General features: G+C 38.6%; 1 protein-coding gene across 5 annotated transcripts in view; it reads left to right on the top strand.

The window, feature by feature from the left end:
* Positions 1-27,189, top strand: part of arhgap12b (Rho GTPase activating protein 12b) — a 210,241-nt gene that overhangs the window by 125,295 nt on the left and 57,757 nt on the right. For all 5 annotated transcript variants that reach the window (XM_072253968.1, XM_072253969.1, XM_072253967.1 and 2 more), the window contains one exon: positions 26,459-26,563. In XM_072253968.1, coding sequence (XP_072110069.1) covers positions 26,459-26,563 — 105 coding nt within the window. The remainder of the gene's footprint in view (positions 1-26,458; positions 26,564-27,189) is intronic.

Raw genomic sequence — 27,189 nt, 5'->3', positions numbered from 1 at the left:
CAAACATCTGTAGTTATTGGAGTAAAGAATAGTCTTACTATGTATAAAAACACATTTAACAAAGAGAAAAGCACCTTTGGTTGGCCCCTGAGAGGCCGCTGCATATGTATATAGGCTACCATCTTACCAGAATATGCATGACCAAAGTGTACAAAGTGCATGACCATACACTTCTTCACATAGATTCCATCTACCCATTCTCCCAATTTGTCGAAGTCCTTCTGCAGACCCTCTGCCTCCTCAACACTATCTTTGTATCGTCTGCAAACTTGGCCACAAAGCCATCAGTTCCGTTAGACAAATCATTGACATATAATTTGAAAAGAAGCTGTCCCAGCTCCAACCCTTGTGGAACACCACTCATCACTGGCAGCCAACCAGCACAGGCCCCCTTTATTCCCACTGTTTGCCTCCTCCCAGTCAGCCAATCTTCTACCCATTTCTATCCATGCTAATATCTTCCTTGTAACACCATGCACTCTTGTTAAACAGCCTCGTGTGTGGCACCTTATCAGAGGCCTTCTGAAAATACAAGTAAACAACATCCACTGACACTCCTTTGTCTATCCTACCTGTTAATTCCTCAAATAATTCCAACAGATGCCAGGCAAGTTTTACGTAAAATTCTATTGTATTTTCTTTTTTTCCTGTAAACGTCTGCAAGAAAATAAATTTTAGGGTAGGACAGTACCATAAGGTAGTAACTTAAATATCTTAAGGCAGCAAAAGAGTAGTTAACTGTAAAAAAATACTAAATCAAATTAATATTTGATGTGACCATCCTTTGCATTTAAAACTGCATCAGTTTTCTCAAGTACACTGTTGCCAGTTTTATAAGAAAATCAGCTGACAGGTTGTTCCAAACATCTTGAAGAACATGCCACATTTCTTCTGCAGACCTTGGCTGTGTTACTTGCTTCTGTCTCCCCAGGTAATCCCAGACAACCTCTATGACGTTAAGATTCGTACTCTGTGGAGGTCATACCATCTGTTGCAGAAATCCTTGTTCTTCTTTTAGCTGAAGATGACCTTGGCGGTGTGTTCAAGGTCATTGTCTTGCTGCAGAATGGAGTTTGGACCAATCAGACGCCTCCCTAATGGTATTGCATGATGGTACTGCTTGTACTTCTCAACATTGATGGTTCAATTAATTCTGACCGGAGCAACAGCTCAATTTGCAGAAGTGCAGCTGCAAACTTGCAGGGAACCTCCACCGCACTTCACTGTAGACTGTCATCCACGTGGCTCTCTCCAGCTCTTCCTCAAACAAACTGCCTCTTGTTTGAGCCAAATATTTCAAATTTTCATTCATCAGCCCAGAGCACTATCTTGTCATTTTTCAGCACCTCAGTCCTTGTGTTTTTGTGTATAGGTGGGTCTATTGGCTTTGTTTCCACTTCAAAGGAACGGCTTTTTTGTAGTGACTCTTCCATGAAGACCACCCCTGACAAGACTTTACAGGGGTGTATTTGGGTTCCAGTGGTTTTGAGTTCAGACCTGATAGCATTGCTGGATGACTTCTGACTTAGAAGGAACATATGTTTGATGTATCGCCAGGATCCTGAACAAATACTGGATTAATATCATCCACAAACCCAGAAGGAACCTCAAGTCACAGCTTATGCGGGTCAAAGATGAACTGGGACTCAGATCAGCTGGTGTTCACAGGTTTCCCTGTGAATGCAGAGCAATGTATATCGGCCAGATGAGACACATGATAGATATTCGTATCAAGGGACACTCGTAATGTATCCATTTGGGTTACCCAGAGAAATTGGCGGTAGCGGAACATTGCATTTGTAATGGCCATAGGATTGACCTCAGCACAAAACTACTGTGCCGTGCCAAAGGCTTTTGTGACTGCCTGGTAAAGGAAGCCGTTGGAATAAAACTAGAGGAAAAGAATTTTTAAAAAGTCATAGGTCTTGCTGTAAGTAAGAACTGGAATTCAATTGTAAATAAGGTGGGAGAGCGGAAACCTGTTTGGATGAGGACTAGCCAATCAGAAGGGATGGACAATGAGAGTATAAATACCACCGGATTAGACATGCCCAGGCCTCATCCCTGAAGAAGATGTCAGAGTTTATCATAAAAACGTCAGTTATAATCGATACCTGTACCCAGCTTGAAGCCCAAGATGAGTTTATTCATCATAAGCATGAATTAAATTGAATTGCATTTATTACTTACATCCTTCATATACATGAGTAAAAATCTTTACATTGCATCTCTGTCCAAATGTGTAATGTGTAATTTATAATAAATATTATGTACAACAGGATAGTCAATATAACATAGAAATACAGTCACGTTAGCTTGAATTAATTAGTCTGATGGCGTGGTGGAAGAAGCTGTCCCGGAGGCTGTTGGTCCTGGCTTTTATGCTGCGGTACTGGATATGGTAGCAGCTGCAACAGTTTGTGCTTGAGGTGACCAGGAACCCAATGATCCTTTGGGCTCTTTTTATACACCTGTCTTTGTAAATGTCCTGAATAGTGGGAAGTTCATATCTACAGCGACCTGCGATTGAGGGAAGTACAGTTCCCATATCAGGCAGTGATGCAGCCAGTCAGGATGTTCTCAATTGTACTCCTATAGAAAGTTCTTAGGATTTGGGGGCCCATACCAAACTTCTTTAGCCATCTGAGATGAAAGAGGTGCTGTTGTGCCTTTTTTTTTTTACCACACAGCTGTTACGTACAGACCACGTGAGATCCTCAGTAATGCTTATGCCGAGGAATTTAAAGCTGTTCGCCCTCTCAGTCCCAGATCCAGTCAGTTGGGGCTAGCGTGTCTCCATTGCTCCTATAGTCCACAACCAACTGCTTTGTTTTGGTGACATTGAGGGAAAGGTTGTTTTCTTGACACCACTGTGTCAGGCTGATGACGACTTCTCCATAGGGCTCCCTCATTATTATTTGAGATCAGGCCAATCAGTGTAGTAGTATCAGCAAATTTAATCTGTCATCTGCTGCATTCAGTTTCAGTGGCTGACCGTTGCATTTCTGGTACTCAACCCTGCCTGTTTCTTTGTGCTTTTTTAGAAGAGCTTGAATCTCTTGTCTGCCATGCAATTTCTGCCTGGGAGAGACCTTACTGATGCAGGATGTCCACCTTGTGTCTTGTTACTACAGTGCCAATGAAAAGTATTCACCCCCCTCTTAGAAGTTTTTATGCTTTATTATTTTACAGCACTGAATCAGTGGATTTAATTTGGCTTTTCAGCTGATCAATAGAAAAAGACTCTTTCATGTCAAAATGACAACAGATCTCCGCAAAGTGATCAAAATTAATTCCAAATATAAGACACAAAATGATTGAATATATAAGTATTCACCCATAGAACCATGGAAACTACAGCACAGAAACAGGCCCTTTGGCCCTTCTTGGCTGTGCCGAACCATTTTCTGCCTAGTCCCACTGACCTGCACACGGACCATATCCCTCCATACACCTCCCGTCCATGTATCTGTCCAATTTATTCTTAAATGTTAAAAAAGAACCCGCATTTACCACCTCGTCTGGCAGCTCATTCCATACTCCCACCACTCTCTGTGTGAAGAAGCCCCCCCTAATGTTCCCTTTAAACTTTCCTCCCCCTCACCCTTAACCCATGTCCTCTGGATTTTTTCTCCCCTTGCCTCAGTGGAAAAAGCCTCCTTGCACCCCCTTCAAGTTAGTATTTAATAGGTGCACCTTTAGCAGCAACTACAGCCTTGAGTCTCTGTGGATAGATCTGTATAAGCTTTGCACATCTGGACACTGCAATTTTTTCTCATTGTTCTTTACAAAACTGCTCAAGCTCTGTCAGATTGCATGGGGATCATGAGAGAGCAGCCCTTTTCAAGTCTCGCCACAAATTCTCAATTAGATTGAGGTCTGGACTCTAACTTGGCCACTCCAGAACATTAACCTTTTTGTTCTTAAGTCATTCCTGTGCAGCTTTGGCTTTATGCTTGGGATCATTGTCCTGCTGCAAAACAAATCTTAAGTCACTGTTCTCTTGCAATCTTGGTTTCATCAGACCATAGAACCTTCTTCCATCTGACTTCAGAGTCTCCCACATGCCTTCTGGCAAACTCTAGCCGAGATTTCACGTGAGTTGTTTTTCAATCATGACCTTCTCTTTGCCACTCTCCAATAATCTGCGACTGGTGAAGCACCGAAGTACAGTTGTTGTATGCACAGTCTCTCCCATCTCAGCCTCTGAAGCTGGTAACTCTTGGTGGCTTTCCTCACTAGTCCCCTTCTTGCACAGTCACGCAGTTTTTGAAGATGGCTTGCTCTAGGCAGATTCTTTCCATTTCTGACAATTGACTTAAACTGTATTCTGCCGGATAATCAGTGACTTGGAAATTTTCTTGTATCTATCTCCTCATTCGTTCTTTTCAATAATCTTTTTGCGGAGTTGCCTGTGGTGTTCTTTTGTCTTCCTGGTGTAGTATTCACCAGGGTACTGACTCACCAGCAGTTGGAGCTTCCAGATACAGGTGTATTTTTACTACAATCAATTGAAACATCTTGACTGTACATGGGTGATTGCCATTTAACTAATTATGTGACTTCTAAAACCAGTTGGCTGCATCAGTGATGATTTGGTGTGTTGTATTAAAGGGGGTGAATACTTATGCAATCAATTATTTTGTGTTTTATTTTGTAAGTAATTTAGGTCACTTTGTAGAGACCTGTTTTCACTTCGACACAAAGATGACTTTTTCTGTTAATCAGGGTCCAAAAAAGCCAAATTAAGTCCACTGTGATTCAATGTTGTAGAACAATAAGACATGAAAACTTCTGGGGGTTGGGGGTGGTTGGTGAATACTTTTTATAGGCAGTCTATGGTCACTCTTGCCATAGTGTAAGAATTGATGATTTGAAAGTTAGGCTGTCACATCTGTCACACCTTCACCTTTTAATTTAGTTATCCTTCACTCAGTTTGATTTCTTTTACACTTGTTTCTGTTTCATTTAATTAGTTTAGTCATTCAACTCATTATGTCATTGATCATTAGCATTCTGTTAGTTATCTTTATTTAATCATGCAATGGGCAATAAACCAGTAAAGTAATAATGTTTTTATTTGAAAAGTGGTATATTACTTACTATGTTACTTTCTTTAACAAAATACAAAAAATCTAACATTTAATATTTTGGAAAATGAATGTTTGAAAATCTAAAATTTGTTCTTTTCTATTGATCACTAATGCAGAAGACAACAAATAAAAGCTAAATTATTTTAAAAAAAGGGTGCCAAAGACTTTTGCATAGTACTATAGCAACCTTCAGACTTTTCACCTTCCCAAGTACCTTTTCCTTAGTAACTGCAACTATACACACTTTTTCCCCCTAACACACTTGAACATTTGGCATACTGCTAGTGTCTTTCACAGCGAAGACTGACACAAAATACTAAAGTTTGTTTGCCATTTCTTTGTCCCCCGTTACTTCCTCTGCAGCAATCCAATAGCCACTCTCAACTCTCTTTAATCTTTATATATCTGAAAAAATTGGTATCATCTTTGATGTTATTGGCTAGCTTACCTTAATATTTCATCTTTTCTCTCCTTATGTTTTAGTTGTCTTCTGTTTGTTTTTAAAAGCTTCCCAATTCTCTTAACTTAATGACTTATTTTTGCTATATTACAGTGGTGCTATAAAGTTTGTAAACCCTTCAGAATTTTCTCTATTTCTGCGTAAATATGACCTAAAATGTGATCAGATCTTCACATAAGTCCTAAAACTAGATATAGAGAACCGAGTTAAATAAATAACACAAAACATTGTACTTGTTCATTTATTTATTCTATTATTACATGTATTTGTTGGAAAAAGTGTGTGAATCTCTCGGATTATCCAATCATTTAAAGAGAAAATTAGAGTCAGGTGTTTCATCAATGGGATGACAATCAGGTGTGATTGTGGAAAGCCCTGCCCTATTTAAGGAACATAAAGTTAGGTCTTCACTATCAACATCTGATCTTCACCACACAGGTTTTTGGAAGTGTGCCATGCCTCGATCAAAGGAGATTTCTGAGGACCTCAGAAAAAAAAGTTGTCGATGCTCACCAGACTGGAAGAGGGATACAGAACCATTTCTAAAGAGTTTGGGCTCTACCAGTCCACAGTCAGACAGATGGTGTACAAATGGAGGAAATTCAACACCATCGTTACTCTTCCCAGGAGTGGTCAACCAACAAAAAAAAAATCACTCCAAGAACAAGGCATGTAATATTCCAGGAGGTCACAAAGAACCCCAGGGTGGCAGCTAAGGAGCTACAGGCTTCTTGCATTGGCTAGTGTCGGTGTTCATGAGTCTACCAGCAGGCAAACACTGAACAACAATGGTGTGCATGGCAGGATTGCAAGGAGAAAGCCTCAACTCTCCAAGAAGTACATGCTCTATGTCTAAAGTTTGCTGACCGCATGAATAAGCCCAGAAGGCTATTAGAAGAACAGTCTGTGGACGGATGAGTCCAAAATACTTTTTGGCTTAAATGAGAAGCATTGTGTTTGGCAAAAAGCAAACACTGCATTCCAGAATAAGAACCTCGACTTTCCGGCAGGGGACTCATGGAGTGAGCTGCATTTGGGTGTTGCTCCGTACCCTTTACTTTCTTACATGTAACCACTCTTACCTACCTTACCTGTACCTACACTAAACGATCTATATTACTGAACTACAACTTTTACTTATTGAAAATGAATACCAGAGCACGAGAAGTTAAAGAAGGGAAAGGTTCGGGCGGAAACGGGAAAAAAAATGGTGATCCTGGAACTTCGAAGGAAACTCCGGTAACTATGGAACTAATGAAGAAACTTTTAGAAGATACAGTTAATTGAAGACTCAGTGCAATTGAAGAAGTGTTGAAGTTGAGGAAAGAAGAATCAAGAACATTCAGACGTGAGACTGACCAACATCAAGTCAGAATTTTGGAATTAGATGAAGATGGCCGTAAAAGAGAAAAAAGAATTGAAGCGCTTGAAAAAAGTTTAACTTCGGTAACTCAGCAATTGGAACGCTATCAAGCTAAGACTATCGATCTTGAAAATCGTTCCCGACGACAGAATTTGCAAATAATTGGTTTTCCTGAGGATGTTGAGAAGGGAGATCCTACCAAATATTTTTCTAAATTGCTAATGGATGTGTGTTTGGCTCTGATATATTGGAAGAACCCCCGATATTAGATCGTGCTCATTGTTCATTCCGTTTTAATCCGGAGAAATCAGCCTAACCGAGACCGATCATTATTTGGTTTCATTATGTCCACGAGAAGGAACGAGTTATCCGAGCTGCTCGGAAGAAAGGTATGATCAAATTTCAAGATTTCAAGTTCAGAATTGTTGAAAACTACAGCCAAGGCGTACTGAAAAAACGGGTGGCTTTTAAACCTCAGATGGCAGAACTTTATCGTCGGGGTTATAAAATAGCGCTACTGTTTCCAGCCCGTCTGAGAGTGGTTATGTCAGATAACTTGCGTAGCCTGTTTAAAAACCCGATGGAAGCCCGAAGTTTTCCTGATGATCTGCCTTCCTTTACGGAGGATTAATCAATGTATCGTTTGGTTTTTTTCTCTCGTCTCTGATTGTTTAGTTCGAGGTTTTGTTTTCTCGATCTGGCAGTGTAGGTTTGTTTTATATAGTTAAACGATATTAGGCTTTTCTGTTAGTGATCCTGTATATCTTACTCCTAATACCTTTTAGTAGTTATTTAGTTATGGGTTTAATGCTTGTTTTCTTTTTGAAATGTTATTAAAGTATTATTTTTTAAAATGGGGGATTGTTTTCTTCTCCCCAGAATCCTTGCTGTTTCTCACGTCTTTTCTAATCATTTATATTTGAAAAATTAATATAGTAATATGATCTAATGTTTGATGTTCTTTGAAATATGAGTAGCAAGGAGCTATTCGATACTTTTAATCACTTTAAGTTTCTTTTACTGTTATAGCTAGTTTTTACTTTTTTCCATAAGGGTGGTGTCTTTTTTTTTGATAAACATATTTCTGTTGGGTCGCCCTCCGGAAAGATGGGGTTAGGTTTAGTCTTAGATTTAGCATTGGCCACTGTCTGGCTTTTTTTTGGGTTTTTGTGGGAGGTGGGTGGTATTTTTCCTTTTTCATTTTTTCTTTTTAAACAGGCCGACCAGAAACTACCAAAATGTCTGAAATGTCATAACTTCCGGTTCCTCTTTGGACCTTTTTTCCTCTTCTGGGGTCATGAGTCTCTGCTCTGGTTAACCCTTTACATACTTTATACTCGAGCTCATTATGATGGATAAGACTATCAGTTTAGTTTCTTGAAATACAAATGGTTTAAACCACCCGATTAAGCGGAAGAAAATTTTTAAAGTATTCCATAGGATGAATGCTCATATTATTTTTGTACAAGAAACTCATGTCCGGAAAGAGGATAATCAGCGTTTCTTTAGATTCTGGAAGCGTCAACAGTATCATACGAATTCACAGGCTAAAGTAAAAGGTGTTTCTATATTTATAGATTCGTCAATTTCATTTATGCACTATGAGACAATTTCAGATTCTAATGGCAGATTTTTGTTGATTACTGGGTTGCTATTTAACAAAAAAGTTGCTATGCTCAATGTTTATGCCCCAAATGTTGACTGTCCTGATTTTTTAAAAAATCTCCTCACATCTCTTCCCAATTTAAGTGACTATATGCTGATTATGGGTGGTGATTTGAATTGTTGTTTAAATCCTTTGATAGATAGATCCAAGTTTAACCAAGCACTTCCAAATAAATCGGCTACCCTTACCCGACTCTGGAATCTCAGAAATTTGGAGATTCTTACATACGGATGTCAAAGAGTTCTCTTTTTTTCACATGTACATCAGCACTATTCAAGAATTGACTACTTTCTTATTGACTCTCGATTAATTCCTTTTGTTACGGTTGCGAATATGATTCTATTGCTGTTTCTGACCATGCACCGTTGAAATTATTTATTAACTTAAGGGATAAATCTACTAATTCTAGACAATGGAAATTTAATACCACTTTGCTTCAAGATTCAGATTTTGTTAGGTTTATTGATGAACAGATTAAGTTTTCCTTTACAACGAATTCCACGGATGATATCTCCAATGGGATCCTCTGGGATACTTTTAAAGCATATATTCGTGGACAAATTACTTCATACACTGCTAGACTAAAAAAGCAAACTAATAAGGAAACTGGTCGACAAGACTAAAGAAGTTGATAAGAAATATTCTATAGCTCCTAATCAAGAACTTTATAAACAGAGAGTTGAACTTCAAATGGAACATAATCTCTTATTATCATCTTCAATTGAAAGTCAATTAATCAAAACTAAGAGTCAACTTTATATATATATGGTGATAAAACTGGGAAACTTTTAGCTAATCAATTGAAATTGGCCTCGGTTAAACGACAAATTCTTAAGATTCGTAAACAAGATGGCACTTTGACAGTTGACCATGACGAGATTAATAAATCCTTTCAAGAATTTTATACCTCCCTTTATCAATCAGGATTTCCTGATGACTCCACTATAATGCATGAATTTTTTAAGAAACTGAATATTCCAAAATTATCATCTAACGAACGTTCAAAACTAAATGTACCTATTACAGTAGAGGAAATAAAGAATGCTATTTTTTCAATGAACTCAGGTAAAGCACCTGGTCCAGATAGATTTACAGTAGAATTTTAAAAATTTTTCTCAACTACACTAACTCCTTGGCTATGTAGTGTTTTTAGGGATGCAGTTTTGATAGGTAAATTACCACAATCTTTCTATTGAGCTTCTATTTCCCTAATTCTTAAAAAAGATAAGGATCCTACTGAATGTGCATCTTATAAACCTATATCTCTGCTGAATGTCGATTCTAAGATTTTTTCTAAAATATTGGCAACGAGATTGGAGAATGTATTATCCCAAATTATTTCTGCTGATCAAACTGGATTTATTAAAAACAATTACTCTTTTTTTAATATTAGGAGATTAATGAATATTGTTTATACACCTTCACCCAAAATTCCAGAATGTGTCATTTCATTGGATGCTGAAAAAGCTTTTGATAGAGTTGAATGGATATATTTATTCAATACCCTTGAGAAATTTAATTTTAGTCCGATATTCATTTCCTGGATTAAACTGATATATTTTACCCCTTTGGCCTCGGTATTTACTAACAATCAAAGATCCCTTTTTTTTTCATTTATTCCGTGGTACTAGGCAGGGTTGCCCTCTTAGTCCACTACTATTTGATATTGCCTCGGAACCGCTAGCTATTGCCATTCGTGACTCCCCTAATATATTTGGTATTACCCGTGGAAATGAGACTCATAAATTATCACTATATGCAGATGATCTACTATTATATATTTCTAACCCAGGAAAATCTATTCCGGCAGTATTAACTTTGCTTGCTCAGTTTAGTAGCTTTTCTGGTTATAAACTGAAACTAAGTACGAGTGGCCACACATTTTAATTCCACATCCCATTCCCATTCTGACATGTCTATCCACGGCCTCCTCTACTGTAAAGATGAAGCCACACTCAGGTTGGAGGAACAACACCTTATATTCCGTCTGGGTAGCCTCCAACCTGATGGCATGAACATCGACTTCTCTAACTTCCGCTAATGCCCCACCTCCCCCTTGTACCCCATCTGTTACTTATTTTTATACACACATTCTTTCTTTCACTCTCCTTTTTCTCCCTCTGTCCCTCTGAATATACCCCTTGCCCATCCTCTGGGTCCCCCCTCTGCTTGTCTTTCTTCCCAGACCTCCTGTCCCATGATCCTCTCTTTTCCCTTTTGCCTATCACCTGTGCAGCTCTTGGCTCCATCCCTCCCCCTCCTGTCTTCTCCTATCATTTTGGATCTCCCCCTCCCCCTCCAACTTTCAAATCCCTTATTCACTCTTCCTTCAGTTAGTCCTGACGAAGGGTCTCGGCCTGAAACGTAAACTGCACCTCTTCCTAGAGATGCTGCCTGGCCTGCTCCGTTCACCAGCAACTTTGATGTGTGTTGCTTGAATTTCCAGCATCTGCAGAATTCCTGTTGTCTAAGTAAGAGTGAACTCTTTCCATTAAATATGCAGGTTCCCATTTATAGAAACTCCATTTAGAGTGATTATTGATTCTTTTACTTATTTGGGAGTTAAAATTACTAAGAGACATAAGGATCTATTCAATTTCAACCTTTTACCATTAATTAATCAGGTTAAACAACTGATTACTAAATGGTCCCCTTTGTCTCTATCATTGATTGGCCGTATTAATGCTTTTAAAATGATTATTTTACCCAAATTTTTATATTTATTTCAAGCGATGCCGATTTTCATTCCTAAATCTTTTTTTGATACTATTGACTCTAAAATTTCCTCTTATATATGGCAAAATAGAAATCCCAGATTAGGTAAAAAAAATACTTACAGAAATCTAAGAAAGAGGATGGTTTGGCATTGCCAGTCCTAAGATTTTACTACTGGGCAATTAATATCCGATACTTAATATTTTGGACACAAGTTTGGAATATAACTCCAAGCCCACATTGGGTAAACCTTGAAGGCCATTCTGTACAAGGGTTTTCTTTAGCTTCCATTTTAGGAACTTCACTGCCTTTTGCACTATCTAAATTGAATAAACAAATTTTCAACCCTATAGTTAAACATACATTGCGAATATGGTTTCAATTTCGTAAATTTTTTGGTTTGAATGAATTTATGTTATCAAGCCCTATTATATCTAATTTCTTTTTCCAACCCTCGGTAGTGGACCAAGCCTTTTTGATATGGAAAACGAAAGGTATAAAATGTTTTCGTGATCTATTTCTGGATAACTGCTTTATGTCTTTTGAGCAGTTATCTGAGAAATTTGATTTGCCTAGATCTCATTTTTTTTAGATACTTACAAATGAGAAATTTTTTAAATACCACGTTGCCTACCTTTCTGACTTCAAATCCTTCTGGCATTTTTGATAAAATTTTAGGTTTTAATCCTTTGCAGAAGGGATTAATAGCAATAATTTATGATATAATTATGAAATTACAGCCAGATATATCTGATAAAATTAAAAATGAATGGGAAAGGGAACTTCAACTTTCCCTACCTATAGAGAAATGGGATAAAATTTTTCAATTAGTTAGTACTTCTTCTACATGTGCTAAACATACTTTAATACAATTTAAAGTAGTACACAGAACTCATATGTCCAAAGATAAACTAGCTCGTTTTTATTCCCATATAAACCCTACTTGTGATAGATGTCACTCTGAAGTGGCTTCTTTAACTTATATGTTTTGGTCCTGTCCTCTTTTGGAAAAATATTTTTGATATTATTTCAACAGTTCTATGCTTTGATTTAAAACCCCATCCTATTACGGCAATCTTTGTATTGCCAATGGTAGTACATAGACCTTTGTCTTCTTCAGCCTCCTGAATGATAGCTTTTGTTACTTTAATGGTGAGAAGATCTATTTTGTTGAACTGAAGGAAACTAATCCTGCAACTGCATTCCAATGGTTTTCTCAAACCATATTAAGTTTAAATTTAGAAAAAAATTAGAAGTGATACTTTTGACCCTTCGGTTAAATTTGAAGATACTTGGAAACCTTTTATGCAACATTTTCATATGATGTAATCTGACCTTTCGGAACCTTTTTTCTAAAATTATATGATGAGAGGAGCGGAGTTAACGACATTATTGATTGTGTCTGATACAAGCTGTTGGTGTAGCCCTGTTTTGCCTTTTTTTGGGGTTTTTTTTCTCTTTTTCTTTTGGGTTTTTTTTGTTTATATATTTTTTCTTTTTATTTCTTTGTTAATGTTTAATCTCATTATGAGTTTGGAAGTCCTTTATTTCTATGTTACTTAAAATTCATTTTATATATGCTGATGAACATTTTTCCAATCTCTTTGTACCAACTTTGTTATTGAGTTTATAATTTTGAAAAACTAATAAAAAGATTTAAAAGAAAAGAAAGAAAGAACCTCAACCCATCTGTGAAACATAGTGATTGCAATGTCATGGTTTGACCTCAGGACCAAGATGGCTTGCCATAATTGATAAACTATGAACTCTGACTTGTACCCAGTAAATTCTACAAAAAAGGTCGGGGTGTCCGTCTGTGAACTGAAGCTCGAGGAAGTGTGTTATGCAGCAAGACAATGACCCTAAACACACAAGTCTGCCTACCAAAGAATGGTTAAAGCAGAAGAAATTTTTACGTCTTGGAGTGGCCTAGTCAAAGTCCTGACCTTAATCATATAGAAATGTTATGAAAGGACTTGAAGCAAGCAGTTCATACATGGAAGGCCACCAACATCCCGGAGTTGAAGCAGTTTTGTAAGGAGGAATAGTCTAAAATTCTTTCAAGCTGATGTGCAGGACTGGTCAACAGTTACCAGAAACATTTGGTTGAAGTTATTGCTGTACAAGGTGCCGTCACACCAGTTACTGAATGCAGAAGTTCACATACTTTTCCCAACAAATACATGTAATACTGGATTATTTTTCTTGATAAATGAAAGAGTATAATTTTTTTTGTGTGTTATTTATTTAATTAATTGGGTTCTCCTTCATCTAGTTTTAGGACCTGCGTGAAGATTCTAGAGAAAATTCTAAAAGGTTCACAAACTTTCTCGCACCACTGTATATACCCTCTCTTTTGCATTGATCCTGTCTATAATTTCCCTTGTCATTCACAATTGCCTCATCCTCCCTTTAGAATACTACTTCATCTTTAGGATGTATCTATCCTGTGGCTTCCAAATTTCTTCTAGAAGCTCTAGCCATTGCTATTCTGCCATGATTTCTGCTTGTATCCCTTTCCAATCAATTTTGACAGGCTTCTCTTTCATGCCTTCGTAATCCCCTTTACTCTGTAATACTGATACCTTTAACTTTTATCTGCTCCCTCTCAAATTGCAGGGTGAATTCTATCATTATAACTGTCTCCTGAGGGTTCCTTTACCTTAAGCTTCCTAATCAAGTCTGGTTCTTCACACAGAAGTCAATCCAGAATTGCCTTTCCCCTAGTGGGCTCAACCACAAGCTGCACTAAAAAGCCATGTTTTAGGCATTCTATAAATTCCCTCTCTTGGAATCCAGCATCAACCTGATTTTCTGGATCTATCTGCTTATTGAGCTTCCCCCATGACTATCGTAACATTGCCCTTCTTACATGCCTTTTTTATTTCTCGCTACTGTTCAGGGGCCTATTTATCCCTCCCATCAGGGTCTTTTTACGCTAGCAATTCCTTGATTCTTTGTTCAAGTGTTCTAAATCTTCTGATTCCATGTCACCCCTTTGCAAGGATTTGATTTCATTTTTACCAACAGAAACATGCCCTCCCCTCTGCCTGCCTGTTTGTCTTTTTGATAGAATGTGCGTCCTTGGATGTTAAGCTCCAACCATGATCTTCCTCCAACCACGATTCAGTGATGCCCACATTGTCGTACTTGCCAATCTCAAACTGCACTGCCAGATCACCTACCTCATTTTGTATATGGTATTCATTCAAATATAACACCTTCAGTCCTGTATTTATCACCCGTTTTGATTTTGCCTCCATGTTACCCTTCAACTCATCCCACCGACTACAAATATTCCCTGTCATCTACCTGTTCATTCTCACAGTTTCACTACATACTGCATTGATTTGTATATGAACTGCCCATCCCCAGCTCTATCACTCTGATTCCCATACTTCTGCCAACTTAGTTTAAACAGATTGTATCTCGTTTTAAGAGAGACTGAAACATGTTTTTTAATATTTTGTTAGATTGTCAACAAACATGAGGACCTGTTTTTGCACATAAGAGACATTGTATATTGCATCTAATATAATTAACTACTTGGAATATTTGGAAAAATGTAAAGAATTTTGCAAAATGTTATCAGCAGTGATCTTAATGCTTGCCTTCAGAAAATATTGTTGCTGCTGATTCATTGTGCTTTTCATTTGTGACTTCACTTTTCTTCCCTCTTTTCACCAAGTCATTCTACCACAGGACATCCGTCCCATAGCTCGTGCTTTCTCCTCTTGATGCGTGGAAAAGTGCTGTCAAGTGTCGATCTCCAGTCACCTATGTAAACTGTCCACTGTATGTTTTTTCTGCATGTACCATAGCAAAATCACAAATGTTTCGTGTGTAATTTCATACCAGCAGCATTTTTTGTTACACTAATATTGGCTGGCTTTAGCTAGAAAATGTTTCAGCTCTGTTTGCTTGCATGCTTCTGGTGTTTGATTATTTTGTGGCACCCTGCTGGACATAGATGTGGATTTTTTTAAAAGATCTTTTCTGTACTTTTCAACACTATTGCTTGCTTCAAAATATTTTAGTAAGTATTGGGCTTGATATTATTATAAATTTATTAAGATGTGAAAGAATTCTTTTGTCTCAGCACAACAAAAAATAAAAATAGTTTCGTACTGCCACATTTACCAAGGATAGATTTCATTTGTGGCTGCCATTAATCTCATTTTTGTGATAGGAGCATGTGGTTCTTCAGATATTTTTCTCTTGAGGCGAATTTTACCTCACTATTAAGGTTAAAGCTAAAGTTATTTATTTCTATTTGCTCATGTGCACTAGTCATAAAAATTTACTGTGACCTTAAGATTTCCTTCTACAGCCTTAAGTAGCAGGAACTGGAAAATGCCATTTTGCCCTTGAGCCTGCTGTGTCATTTAATGAAAACATGGCTAATCTGAAGTTCCTCAAACCCACTTTGCTATCTTTTCCCCATAATCTTTGATCCTCATACTAATAATCTCATACTTTAGCTATGTACTGATGCCTTCCCCATAGCTCTCTATGCTGGTATATTCCAAAGACAGTCAGGCTTTAAGAAGTACTTCCTCATCTTAGGCTTAAATATGTGCCTCCTTATTCTGAGACTGCCCTCTGGTACTAGATTCTGAAATCCTGTCAGCACTTACAGTCCCTTGTGTAGCCCTTAAGAATCATTAAATCACCTTTTATTTTTCTAAGCTTCAATAAGAAAAGTACCAATTTGTTTAATCTTTCCAACTAGGGCAATACCTCCACTCCTGGGATCATCGTAGTGAACCACGTATCTCTGAATTTTATGCCTGTTAGCCAATGTGCAATAATACGCATCCTTAAGGACGCCGAAAATCTATTGAGATGCTCTAAATTTGGTCACATTAGTGCCAAAAATTGTTGCAGCAAGACTTCGATACATAACTACTTCATCCTTGTGGAAATAAATGTCAGCATTCAGTTCGTCGTCTTCATTATCTCCACGTGTGTATTGGCATTTCTGTGTTTTGTGTTAAAAGATCTCCAGATGTCTTTCTGCAGTGACACTAATCACTGTGACATCCCGCTGGTTACAAATTGCCCACCTTAATATGACCCTTTAGCTTAATCTTTACCTTTACCAATGCATTACTCCCAACAACATGGCTCTGCTCTTTTTAAGAGGCATTTCTGTAAATGCCTTCTGGAAGTTGGAATACAGTAAATCTATTTATTGTACCCAATATGATTAAAACTTAGTTTAAAAACTCTGGGAAATTTTGTCAGATGATTTGCCATTAGATTGATTTTCCAAATGGAGTACTGTATCTTCCTTAATAATTAACTAACAATTTTTCCAGTAATAGTTATTAAGCAAATTAGCCTGTGGTTAAGCACATTTTAACTTGCTGCCTTTCTGATTAGGGCTGTTCTATTTGCATTTTTCCAGTCCTCTGGTAGTTCTCTGGAATATAATGATTTTTGAAGTTCATAACTAATAGGTTCACTATCTTAGTGGCTACAGCTTTCAGAATTGTAGAATGCAAGCTATCCAGGCCAAGGAACTTATCAGTTTTAACCAAAAGGTGTTCCTCCAGTGATACTAATGTTATTAAATTCCTTTCTAGCTTTAGTAAGATGTCTTTATCCTAAATTCTAATGCAAAATACCTGTTTAACTCCTCTGTCCTTTTTCTTGTCCCCTATAAGTATTCTTCTAAATGCCTTATTCTAAATGAGTTCCATGTTCATTGGACACTTACTTTTATACTCATAAGAAATATAGAAGTAACCAATAAGAGTTTATTTGGCTACTTTGCCTTTGCAGTTGATTTAATATCTAAAATCTTTTTCTTTGTCCTCTGTTGAATTCTGAATTTATACCAATCTTTGAGTCCACTGCTGACTTCTGCAGTTTATTATATTTTCTCTTTCAATTTAAGAAGTTCTTTTCTTTCCATAAGACATAGAAGCAGAATTAAGCCACTCAGCCCATCAGTTCTGGTCCGCCATTCCATCATGGCTGACTTATTATCCTTCTCAACTCCATTCTCCTACCATCTCCCCATAACCTTTTGACCCCTGACTAACAAGTAACCTATTAACCCCTGCTTTAAATATACTCAATGACATCCTCCACAGCTGTCAGTGGCAACGAGTTCCACAGATTCACCACCCTTTGGCTAAAGAAATTTCTCTTCATCTTTGTTCTAAATGGGCATCTTTCTATCTCAGGCTGGACCCTCTGGGTCCTAGAATCACCCACTATAGGAAACACGCTCTCCACATCATGCTTTCAATATTTGATAGGTTTCAATGAGATTCTCCTTAATTTTCCTAAACTCCAGGAAATATGGGCATAGAGTCATCAAAAACTTCTCATACATTAACGGCAAACAACAAGAATTCTGCAGATGCTGGAAATTCAAGCAACACACATCAAAGTTGCTGGTGAACGCAGCAGGCCAGGCAGCATTGTAGGAAGAGGTGCTGCCTGGCCTGCTGCGTTCACCAGCAACTTTGATGTGTGTTGCTCATACATTAACCCTTTTATTCCTGGAATCATTCTGGTAAACATTCTCTGGATCCTCTCCAATGTCAGCATATTTTTTTTTAGATAAGTGGCCCTTAACTGCTCACAGTACTCCAAGTCCAGTCTAATCAATGCCTTATAAAGCCTCAGCATCACATCCTTGCTTTTATATTCTCGTCCTTTCGAAATGAATGCTAACATTACATTTATCTTCCTTACTACCAACTCAACCTGCAAGTTAACCTTTAAAGAATACTGCACAAGGACTCCCAAGTCCCTTTGCACCTCTGATTGTTGAATTTTCTCCCTGTTTTGAAAATAGTCTATACTTTTATCCCTTCTACCAAAGTGACTGACCATACACCTACCTATATTATATTCCAACTGCCATTTCTTTGCCCATTCTCCCAATCTGTCTAAGTCCTTCTGTGGTCTCACTCAACATTACCTGCCCCTTCACCTATCTTTGTATCGTCTGCAAACTTGGCCACCTAGCCATCAATTCCGTCATCCAAATTATTAGCATGTAACATGAAATGAAGCAGTCCGAATATCAACCCCTGTGGAACATTACTAGTCTTTGGCAGCCAATTAGAATAGGCCCCTTTTAGTCTGACTTTTTGCCTCTTGTCAATTTTCTATCCATGCTAGTATCTTTCCTGTAATATCATAGACACTTAGCTTGCTAAGCAGCCTCATCTGTGGCATCTTGTCAAAGGCCTTTACAAAATCCAAGTAAACAATATCTACTGATTCTCCTTTGTCGATCCTGCCTGTTATTTCCTCAAATAATTCCACAGGTTTGTCAGGCAAGATTTCCTCTTAAGGAAGCCATGCTGACTTTGGTCTACTGTATCATAGTCTCCAGGTACCCTGAAACCTCATCCTTAATAATTGACTCCAACATCTTCCCAACCGTGTTTCCTTGGTTAGTTTTTCTTGATTCATCCCTTTCTTAGAATCTACTCCTCACTGAGATTTTTCTTGACTGAATTACCTTGCTGTGTGTTTGCTGTGTTTGCAAACTGTTATCTGCTAATCTGTCTGCCCAGTCCACTATAACCAATTCTATCCTTGTTTCTCTTCCCACAGATCCAGCCTGAAGTGCTGAGTATTTCCAGCATTTTCTGTTTTATTTCTATCAACATTCCATTGTAATTCCCTTGATTTAAAGTTAAGCATTGTTATTTCCATCCTAGGTTTCTTACTTTTAAACTGAATTTTTTAAAAATCTGTGATGCTTTCAAGAGGATCTTTTACTCTTAAGGCTGTTTATTAAACCTGCCACATTACTCATTATAAGGTCCAAGTTCTTGGTTGGCTCGATAAAACACTGTTCTAGGAAACTGTCCTGAAATCATTTTTACCTACCTTTTCCAACTTGATTAAACCAATCTATCTGAAGATTAAATCTTCCATTGTGCTGCTGTTCTTTGCATACTGTTTTTATTTGTTAGTTTGTATCCTTTTCTGAAGTGTTGAATTGGTTGGAGTCCTGTACACTACTCCTACCAGTGCCTTTTTTTGCTTCTTGTTTTTTCCCTTTTACCACATCTGAGCATTTCACACGATCGTACATATTTCATCTCTTCTAAACAACATTACCTTGCACTTCTTCCTTCCAAATTGTCCTTCCTTAAAAGTGAAATATTGTTGATCTTCTTATAACCATACCTCTGTAATGGCTGTCATATCATATTCACTTTCTCTTTTGTGTTGTGTGCTCCTCTAGCAGGATGTGGGAGATTCTGGAGGCTGCCAGTGCCCCTGTTTATTTCACCATGGAAAGTGCTTTAGCTGCTGACTGACGTGAAGGAGTTGGAGTTCAATGTGCTCATGATAATCCAGTATGCTGAGAGCATCATAGACAAACGTTTGTATGGTGGTCACACCTAAGGTACAGGCTCAGATAGTTGGGTGACCACAAGAGAAGCAGAAGAGCCAGACAGTGCAGGGCCTCCTTGTGGTTATTTCTTTGGGTAACAAGAATACCCATTTAGATACTGTTGAAGGGGATGACATCAAGATAGAACAACTGCAGCTAGGTCAGTGGCACAGTGGCCAGCTCCGAGAACCAGAAGGGAAGGGTAAATAAGAGAGGTAGGAGGCTCAATAGTTAGGGGGATCAAAAAGGTGATTCTTTGAATGCAAAAGAGATGCCAGGGTGGTGTGTTGTCTCCTGGGTTGATGTTGTCTCAGTGGCTGCAGTACATTTTCAAAGGGCAGGGTGAGCAGCCAAAGGTTGTGGTGCACACTGACATGGGTAGATTGGGGACGAGATCCTGTGCAGTGAGTATAAGAAGTTGGGTAAGTGACTGAAAAGCAGGACCTTGAAAGTACTAAACTCAGGATTATTCCCAGTACCACATGCTATTCAAGGCAGAAATAGAAATATAAAACAGATCAATGCATGGATGAGGAACTGGTGCAGGGGGACAGGGTTTCAGGTTCTTACATCATTGGAACCTCTCATGGGGCAGGACCAGGAGGAACAGATTCCACCTTAACTGAAGAGGAACAATATCCTGGCCAGGATATTTATTTGTGTGACTCAGGATGGTTAGGTGACCAGAGCATCAGGTTAGAAAGTGATGGGATTGAGAGGAAGGTAGATATCATGACCAGGAAGAGCAGACAGAAGCAAGGTAACGGCACAATGAGATGGACAAGTTGAAGTTTGTGTATTTTAATGCTAGGAGTACGAAGATGAGGGTTATGAACATACAGCATGGGTCAGTACGTTGAACTTTGATATAATGACCATATCAGAGATATAGTTGAATGCAAATTCTTGCCTCTACATGGTCACTGGGATATCCTGCCTTTTGTGGTGGACAGAGCAAAAGTACTCAATGAAATGGTCCCTCAATCTCAGTTGGATCTTCCTAATTTGAGGCTGCACCTGGAACACGAGGTACAGTAGATGACTTCAACAGTCTTCCAGGCGAAGCATCACTGAAATGGCAGCTATCCTGGCCTTTTTGTCATCTGTTCCATGTTGTAAGCCTGAACTGGTAACTCTCCCCAAGTCTTTCCATATTACATTGAGGACTGCATTGTTGCTGTTTCCAGCACCTACTTATGCTGAGCTCGTCAATTTCATTAACTTTGTTTCCGACACCCCCACCACCACCACCCTTAAATTTACTTGGTCCATCACTGTCACCCCCTCTTACTGACTCTCACAGCTACCTTGACTACACTTCCCACCCAGTCACTTAGATTATGAGGACACGCAGTCCTCTTTTATTGTCATTTAGTAATGCATGCATTAAGAAATGATATGATATTCCTCCGGTGTGACATCACAGAAACACAGGACAGACCAAGACTGAAAAACTAACAAGAACCACATAATTATAACATATAGTTACAACAGTGCAACAATACCATAACTTGATGAAGAACAGGCCATGGCACAGTAAAAAAGTTCAAAGTCTCTCGAAAGTCCCACGTCTCTTGCAGACGGGAGAAGGAAGAAAACTCTCCCTACCATGCCTGACCACAGTCCGACTCTGAGTCGTCTGAAAACTTCGAGCTCTGATCAGCCCTCTGACACCGAGTACCGAGCACCATCTCTGCCGAGCGCTTTGACCTCAGCCTCGGTCTTGTAAAAATGCTATTCCCTATTCTCAGTTCCTCAGTCCCCACTGCATCTGTTCTCATAATGAGGCTTTCTATTTGGAGAAGGAAATTAGTAGAGCCAGAAGGGGCTTTGGAAAGAAATTGGCAAGTAGGGTTAAAGAGAATCACAAAGCATTCTATACATACAGCAAAAGCGAGAGGTCAACCAGGACCACATGCATGATAAAATCTGCAGATGCTAGAAATCCAAAGCAGCACTTTGGGAGATCAGAAATCTTTATGGCAAGACCCTTAAGTGTTGATGTGTAAAGGAGTCTTGTCCAAATCCATAGCTCTCTGAAAGTGGCTAGGGTGGCAAGAAAGGCAAATGGCATACTTGCTTGTGTTAGTCAAAAAATCAGTTAAGAGTCAGGAAGTTAACTAAGTTAGAGTTGAAAGAAAAAGTTTGTGAACCCTTTTCAATCACCTGGTTTTCTGCATTAATTACTTATAAAATGTGGTCTGATCTTCATCTAAGTAACTATAATCGACAAACAATCTACCTAAACTAATAACACACAAACAATTTTACTTTTCACGTCAGTTCATCAGTATTTCTGGGATACCTTGCGTGAACAGCCCTCTTCAGATCATTCCACAACATCTCAAATGGGTTAATGTCTGGACTCTGACTTGGCCATCCCAAAACACGGAGTTTCTTTTAAAATCATTCTGTTGTTGATTTACTCTTGTGTTTCGGATCATTGTCTTGTTGCATCATTCAACTTCAATTAGCTTAAGGTTACGGACCAATACCCTGACATTCTAGTGTAATATGTCTTGATGCAATTTTGAATTCATTGTTCGCTCAACGATTGCAAGCTGTCCAGGCCCTGAGGTAGCAAAGCAGCCCCGAAACAAAATGCTTCCTGCACCATGCTTCACAGTTGGGATGAGTACAGTGACCTTTTACCTCCAAACATAGCCATGTACATTTCTGCCAAAAAGTTCAACTTCTGTCTCACCTGTCCACAGAACATTCTCCCAGAAACGTTGTAGAACATCTAGATGATCTTTTGCAAACTTGAGACATGCAGCAACATCTTTTTTTGCAGAGCAGTGAATTCTTCCGTGATGTCCTTCCACGAGCACCATTCTTGTTCAGTGTTTTTATTATGGTGGACACATGAACAGAGACTTCAGCAAGTTCTAGTGATTTCTGCAGGTTTTTTGCTGTTACCCTTGGGTTCTTTTTTTACCTCCTTCAGCATTGCATTTTGTACTCTTGGTGTGATCTTCGCAGGATGCTCACTCCTAGGGAGAATGTTAAAAGTTCTGAATTTCCTCCATTCATAGATATTTTCTCTTACTTTGGACCAATGAACATTCAAGTCTTTAGAAATACTTTTTTTTTGCCTTTTTCAGCTGGAGTATCTCTACAATTATTCTTCTAAGGTCCTCTGGAAGTTATTTATACTTTATAGTCGCCAAACAATTGATACTAGAGCGTACAATCATCACAGCGATATTTGATTCTGCTCTTCGTGCTCCCTGGAGTACAAATCGATAGTAAATATTAAAAATTTAAATTACAAATCATAAATATAAAATAGGAAAAGGAAAGTAAGGTAGTGCAAAAAAACCGAGAGGCAGGTCCGGATTATTTGGAGGGTACGGCCCAGATCCGGGTCAGGATCCGTTCATCAGTTGTATCACAGTTGGAAAGAAGCTGTTCCCAAATCTGGCCGTACAGGTCTTCAAGCTCCTGAGCCTTCTCCCGGAGGGAAGAGGCACGAAAAGTGTGTTGGCTGGTTGATTATCCTGGCAGCACTGCTCCGACAGCGTGCAGTGTAAAGTGAGTCCAAGGATGGAAGATTGGTTTGTGTGATGTGCTGGGCTGTGTTCACGACCTTCTGCAGCTTCTTCCGGTCTTGGACAGGACAACTTCCATACCAGGTTGTGATGCACCCCAGAAGAATGCTTTCTATGGTGCATCCATAAAAATTAGTGAAGGTTTGAGGGGACAGGCCAAATTTCCTTAGCTTCCTCAGGAAGTAAAGGTGCTGGTGGGCCTTCTTGGCAGTGGACTTTGCTTGGTTGGACCAAGTCAGGTCATTTGTGATATTGACCCCCAGGAACTTAAAGCTTTTGACCTGTTACACTTGCGCACCACCGATGTAAATGGGGTTATGCGGTCCACTACTCCTTCTGAAGTCAACAACCAATTCCTTCATTTTGCTGACATTGAGAGAGAGGTTATTGTCTTCGCACCATGCCACCAGGTTCTTAATTTCCTCTCTGTACTCAAACTCAACATTACTTGAGATACAGCCTACAATTGTGGTGTCATCAGCAGACTTATATGTTGAGTTCAATGGAAACTTGGCTACACAATCATGGGTGTACAGTGAGTACGGCAAGGGGCTGAGTACATAGCATTCAGGGCACCGGTGCTCAGAGTGATTGTAGAGGAGAGCTTGTCCCCTATTTTTACAGCCTGGGTCCTGTCTGTGAGGAAGTTGAAGATCCAGCTGCAGATCTGAGTGCTAAGGCCCAGGTTCTGGAGCTTAGGAATCAGTTTACTCAATTTTGATTGAGTCATGGTGCATATAAACAGATCTTTCTTGAGAAGAATAAGCTCTGTCAGTAACCTGACTTTGTGTGATTTTTTTATAGGGCAGGGCACCTCTACAACCCACATCTCCAATCTTATCTCATTGATTGGAACACCTAACTCCAAATAGCTTTCGTTGAAATCATTACCCCAGAAGTTCACGTACTTTTTTGAACTAAGACTGTGATTGTTTAAATAGTGTACTTAGTATTGACGAGAAGAAGTACAATTGTTTGTGTGTTACTGGTTTAGGCAGATTGTGTTTGTGACTTAGATGAAGATCATACCAAATTTTATGAGTAATTAATGCAGAAAACCAAGTAATTGTAAAGGGTTCACAAACTTTTTCTTGCCACTGTATTTGCAGATTTATAAGACCATTAGACATAGCAGAATTAGGCCACTCAGCCCAGCAAGTTTGCTCCATTATTCAGTCGTGGCTGATTTATTTTTCCACTCAACCCCATTCTCTGACCTTCTCCCTATAACCTTTGATACCCTTAAAAATCAAGAAACTATCAACCTCAGCTTTAAATATGCCCAATTATAAAATTCTAGACAAGCCATACCTGGGGTATTGCAGTCAGCTCTGGTTACCCCGCCCCCCCCCCCCCCCCATAGGAAGGATGTTAAGTCCTTGGGGAGGATACGGAACAGGCTTACCAGCATGCTGCCTAGATAAGATGTATATTAGAGGCCCTTAGATGGGGCTGATGAATGTGCAAGAAATGGAAGGATATAGACATTGTGTAGGAAGAAGGAGCTTAATTAGTTAATTATTTAATTACTTAGAAACAAACTTGTGGGCTGAAGGGCTGTTCCTGTGCTATACTGTCACAAAAGAATAAATTTTGTGTATTATGTCAGCGATATTTGATCTAATTCTGAAGTGAGCCTCTTACAGTTCTGGGGATGTAAAGGAAAAATGTTCCCGTGTAACATGTTGCACGAAAGGTTATTAATCACCTTAGCCAAGGACATCACTGCAATAGTTCTTCAAGTTTATGTTCTAGGTGCAGCCATTTTCAGCTGCTTTATCACTGACCTTCTTTTCATTACGAGGTCAGAAATGGGGAATGTTCACTGATGAATGCACAATGTTAAAAATCCTCAGCTAATAAAGCTAGATGTAGCCATTGAGGTAATGGGTGATAAATGAGAAATAACATTTTTGGCACAGAACTCCCATATATTATACACATACAGGAATGAATCAAACCACCTACCTATTGTTGTTATTATTATCATCATCATCAAGTTCCTCACCATTTACATGCAGTGGTCACCTACGACCAGAAATTCAACTGGGAGCCGCTACGTAATGGAGAGCATGCGGAGAAGATTCATCAAGATGCACCTGGGATAGATTGTTTAATTTATGAGGAGCGACTGGATAGGTTGGGTTTATTTTCCTTGAATTGGAGAAAGTTGAGCATGACCTGACAAAGGTACATGAAATTATGAGGGAAATAAACAGTGTAGACCAGGAAATCTTTCACCGTAACCCAGCTATCTAACACTGGAAGGCAGAAATTCAGAATAAGGGGTAAAAGATTTAGAAGAGACCTGAAAAATAATCTTTCCAGCTTTGCTGGAATCTGGATGCAGTGCCTGAACAAGTGATGAATAGATACTCTCATAATATTTAATCGCATGAATTGTCAATGCATGGAAAGCTACAGGTAGTGTGCAGGTAACTGGGATTAGTATAAGTATATCATAATCAGCTTGCATATGGTGGGCCAAAGGGTCTACTTTAGTGCTGTATGACTATCAATCTGTAATTACTCCAGCAAAAAGAGGAGATGAGGCTGAGAATCTTGTGACTGAATCACCACCTGACACTTCAAAGCCTTTATCGTCTACAAAGCATGATGGAATATTCGCCACTTGCCTAGATGAGTGCCGTTCCAATAATACCATTGAAGCTAAACATCACTTATACAAAGCAGTCCACTTAATGAGTATGCCATACACCAACCTCAGTGTACATTGCTTTCCAACGAACAAGTATGTTTTGCCTTCTACGAGGTCCACTGTCCTCGCCCAAGCTACTCTGATAATACCAGCCAAGCCTACAACCTCACAGCTAGAAGGACTAGCGCTTCAGATACGTGGGAACATTGTCAACTGCATGTTCCCCTCAGGCTTCTCATTATACCTATTTGGAAATGAATGATTAGTCCCTTATTGTTACTGAGTCCATGTTACAGAATTCCCAGCATAGCAGCACAATGGGAGTAACTTGACTAAAAGGACTGCAGTGGTTCAAAAATGTGGTTACTCACCATAACCTCAAGACCAATTGGAACTAGACAATAATTGTTTTTATATATCCTTCACAATTTGAAAGTGACCAATGTACAGGAATATTTCTGAAGAGGCCAATAATTTTGGAAATAACATGGCTAAAATTGCTGAAAAAGGAGCCTGTATATGATTTAATTGTTTTTTAGTTATCTCAGTAAATTTTAATTTTTGATTTTTTCAGAAATTTGGTAACACACAATCTAAACCTGAGTTCACTGTGGATTTAAAGGGGGCTGCAATTGAATGGGCTTCAAAAGATAAATCGAGTAAGAAGAACGTTATTGAGGTAAATAATTTAGTGTTTTGTACAATGCTGGTTTTTATTTTGTCACAGCTTCACTGCAGTAGTCATATGCTTTCATTCCCCCACCTTTCAACTTTGATCTCAGTTGTAATCAGACTTTGAATATTTGAACAAGTTTTGGCTCTTGGCCTGTGGTTCTTTGTGAAGTAATTTCCCCATGAGCATTATTCACAGATTAAATATTGGCATGACTGATGAATGAAATGAGAGACAAAAATTAAACAAAGATAGTGTTCCTTTCATTTGGGATAGAATAAATAAAGCTTAACAATTGATAACATAAGCCACCTACCAAATCCATACATGGACACTATCAAAATAGTAGATTTTAACATATTTTCTGGCGGAATTCAAAATAATTTCGACATATCATCTCCATAGAGGAGTGTTACCTGTTTTGTAATCTTAAATTATGTGTATTCTCTTTGGCATTTATCACAGCAAGGGCCACAAGATTGGTTGGATCCTTTGAAAGAAAATCGGAAATAGTAAGGCTAAATAGTGTCAGGGTATTTCTATACTGTTTCTACTGAAGCTACAATTCCATTTTGTAGTTTCAGTAGAAAGTTTTTTTTCATGTTTGTATCAATGAAAGCCCAAGATTTAAA

The sequence above is a fragment of the Mobula birostris genome, chromosome 3, assembly GCF_030028105.1.
Source record: "Mobula birostris isolate sMobBir1 chromosome 3, sMobBir1.hap1, whole genome shotgun sequence".
Taxonomy (NCBI): domain Eukaryota; kingdom Metazoa; phylum Chordata; class Chondrichthyes; order Myliobatiformes; family Myliobatidae; genus Mobula; species Mobula birostris.
The sequence above is the reverse complement of the archived record's forward strand: the minus strand, read 5'-3'. Positions and strand labels throughout refer to the sequence as shown.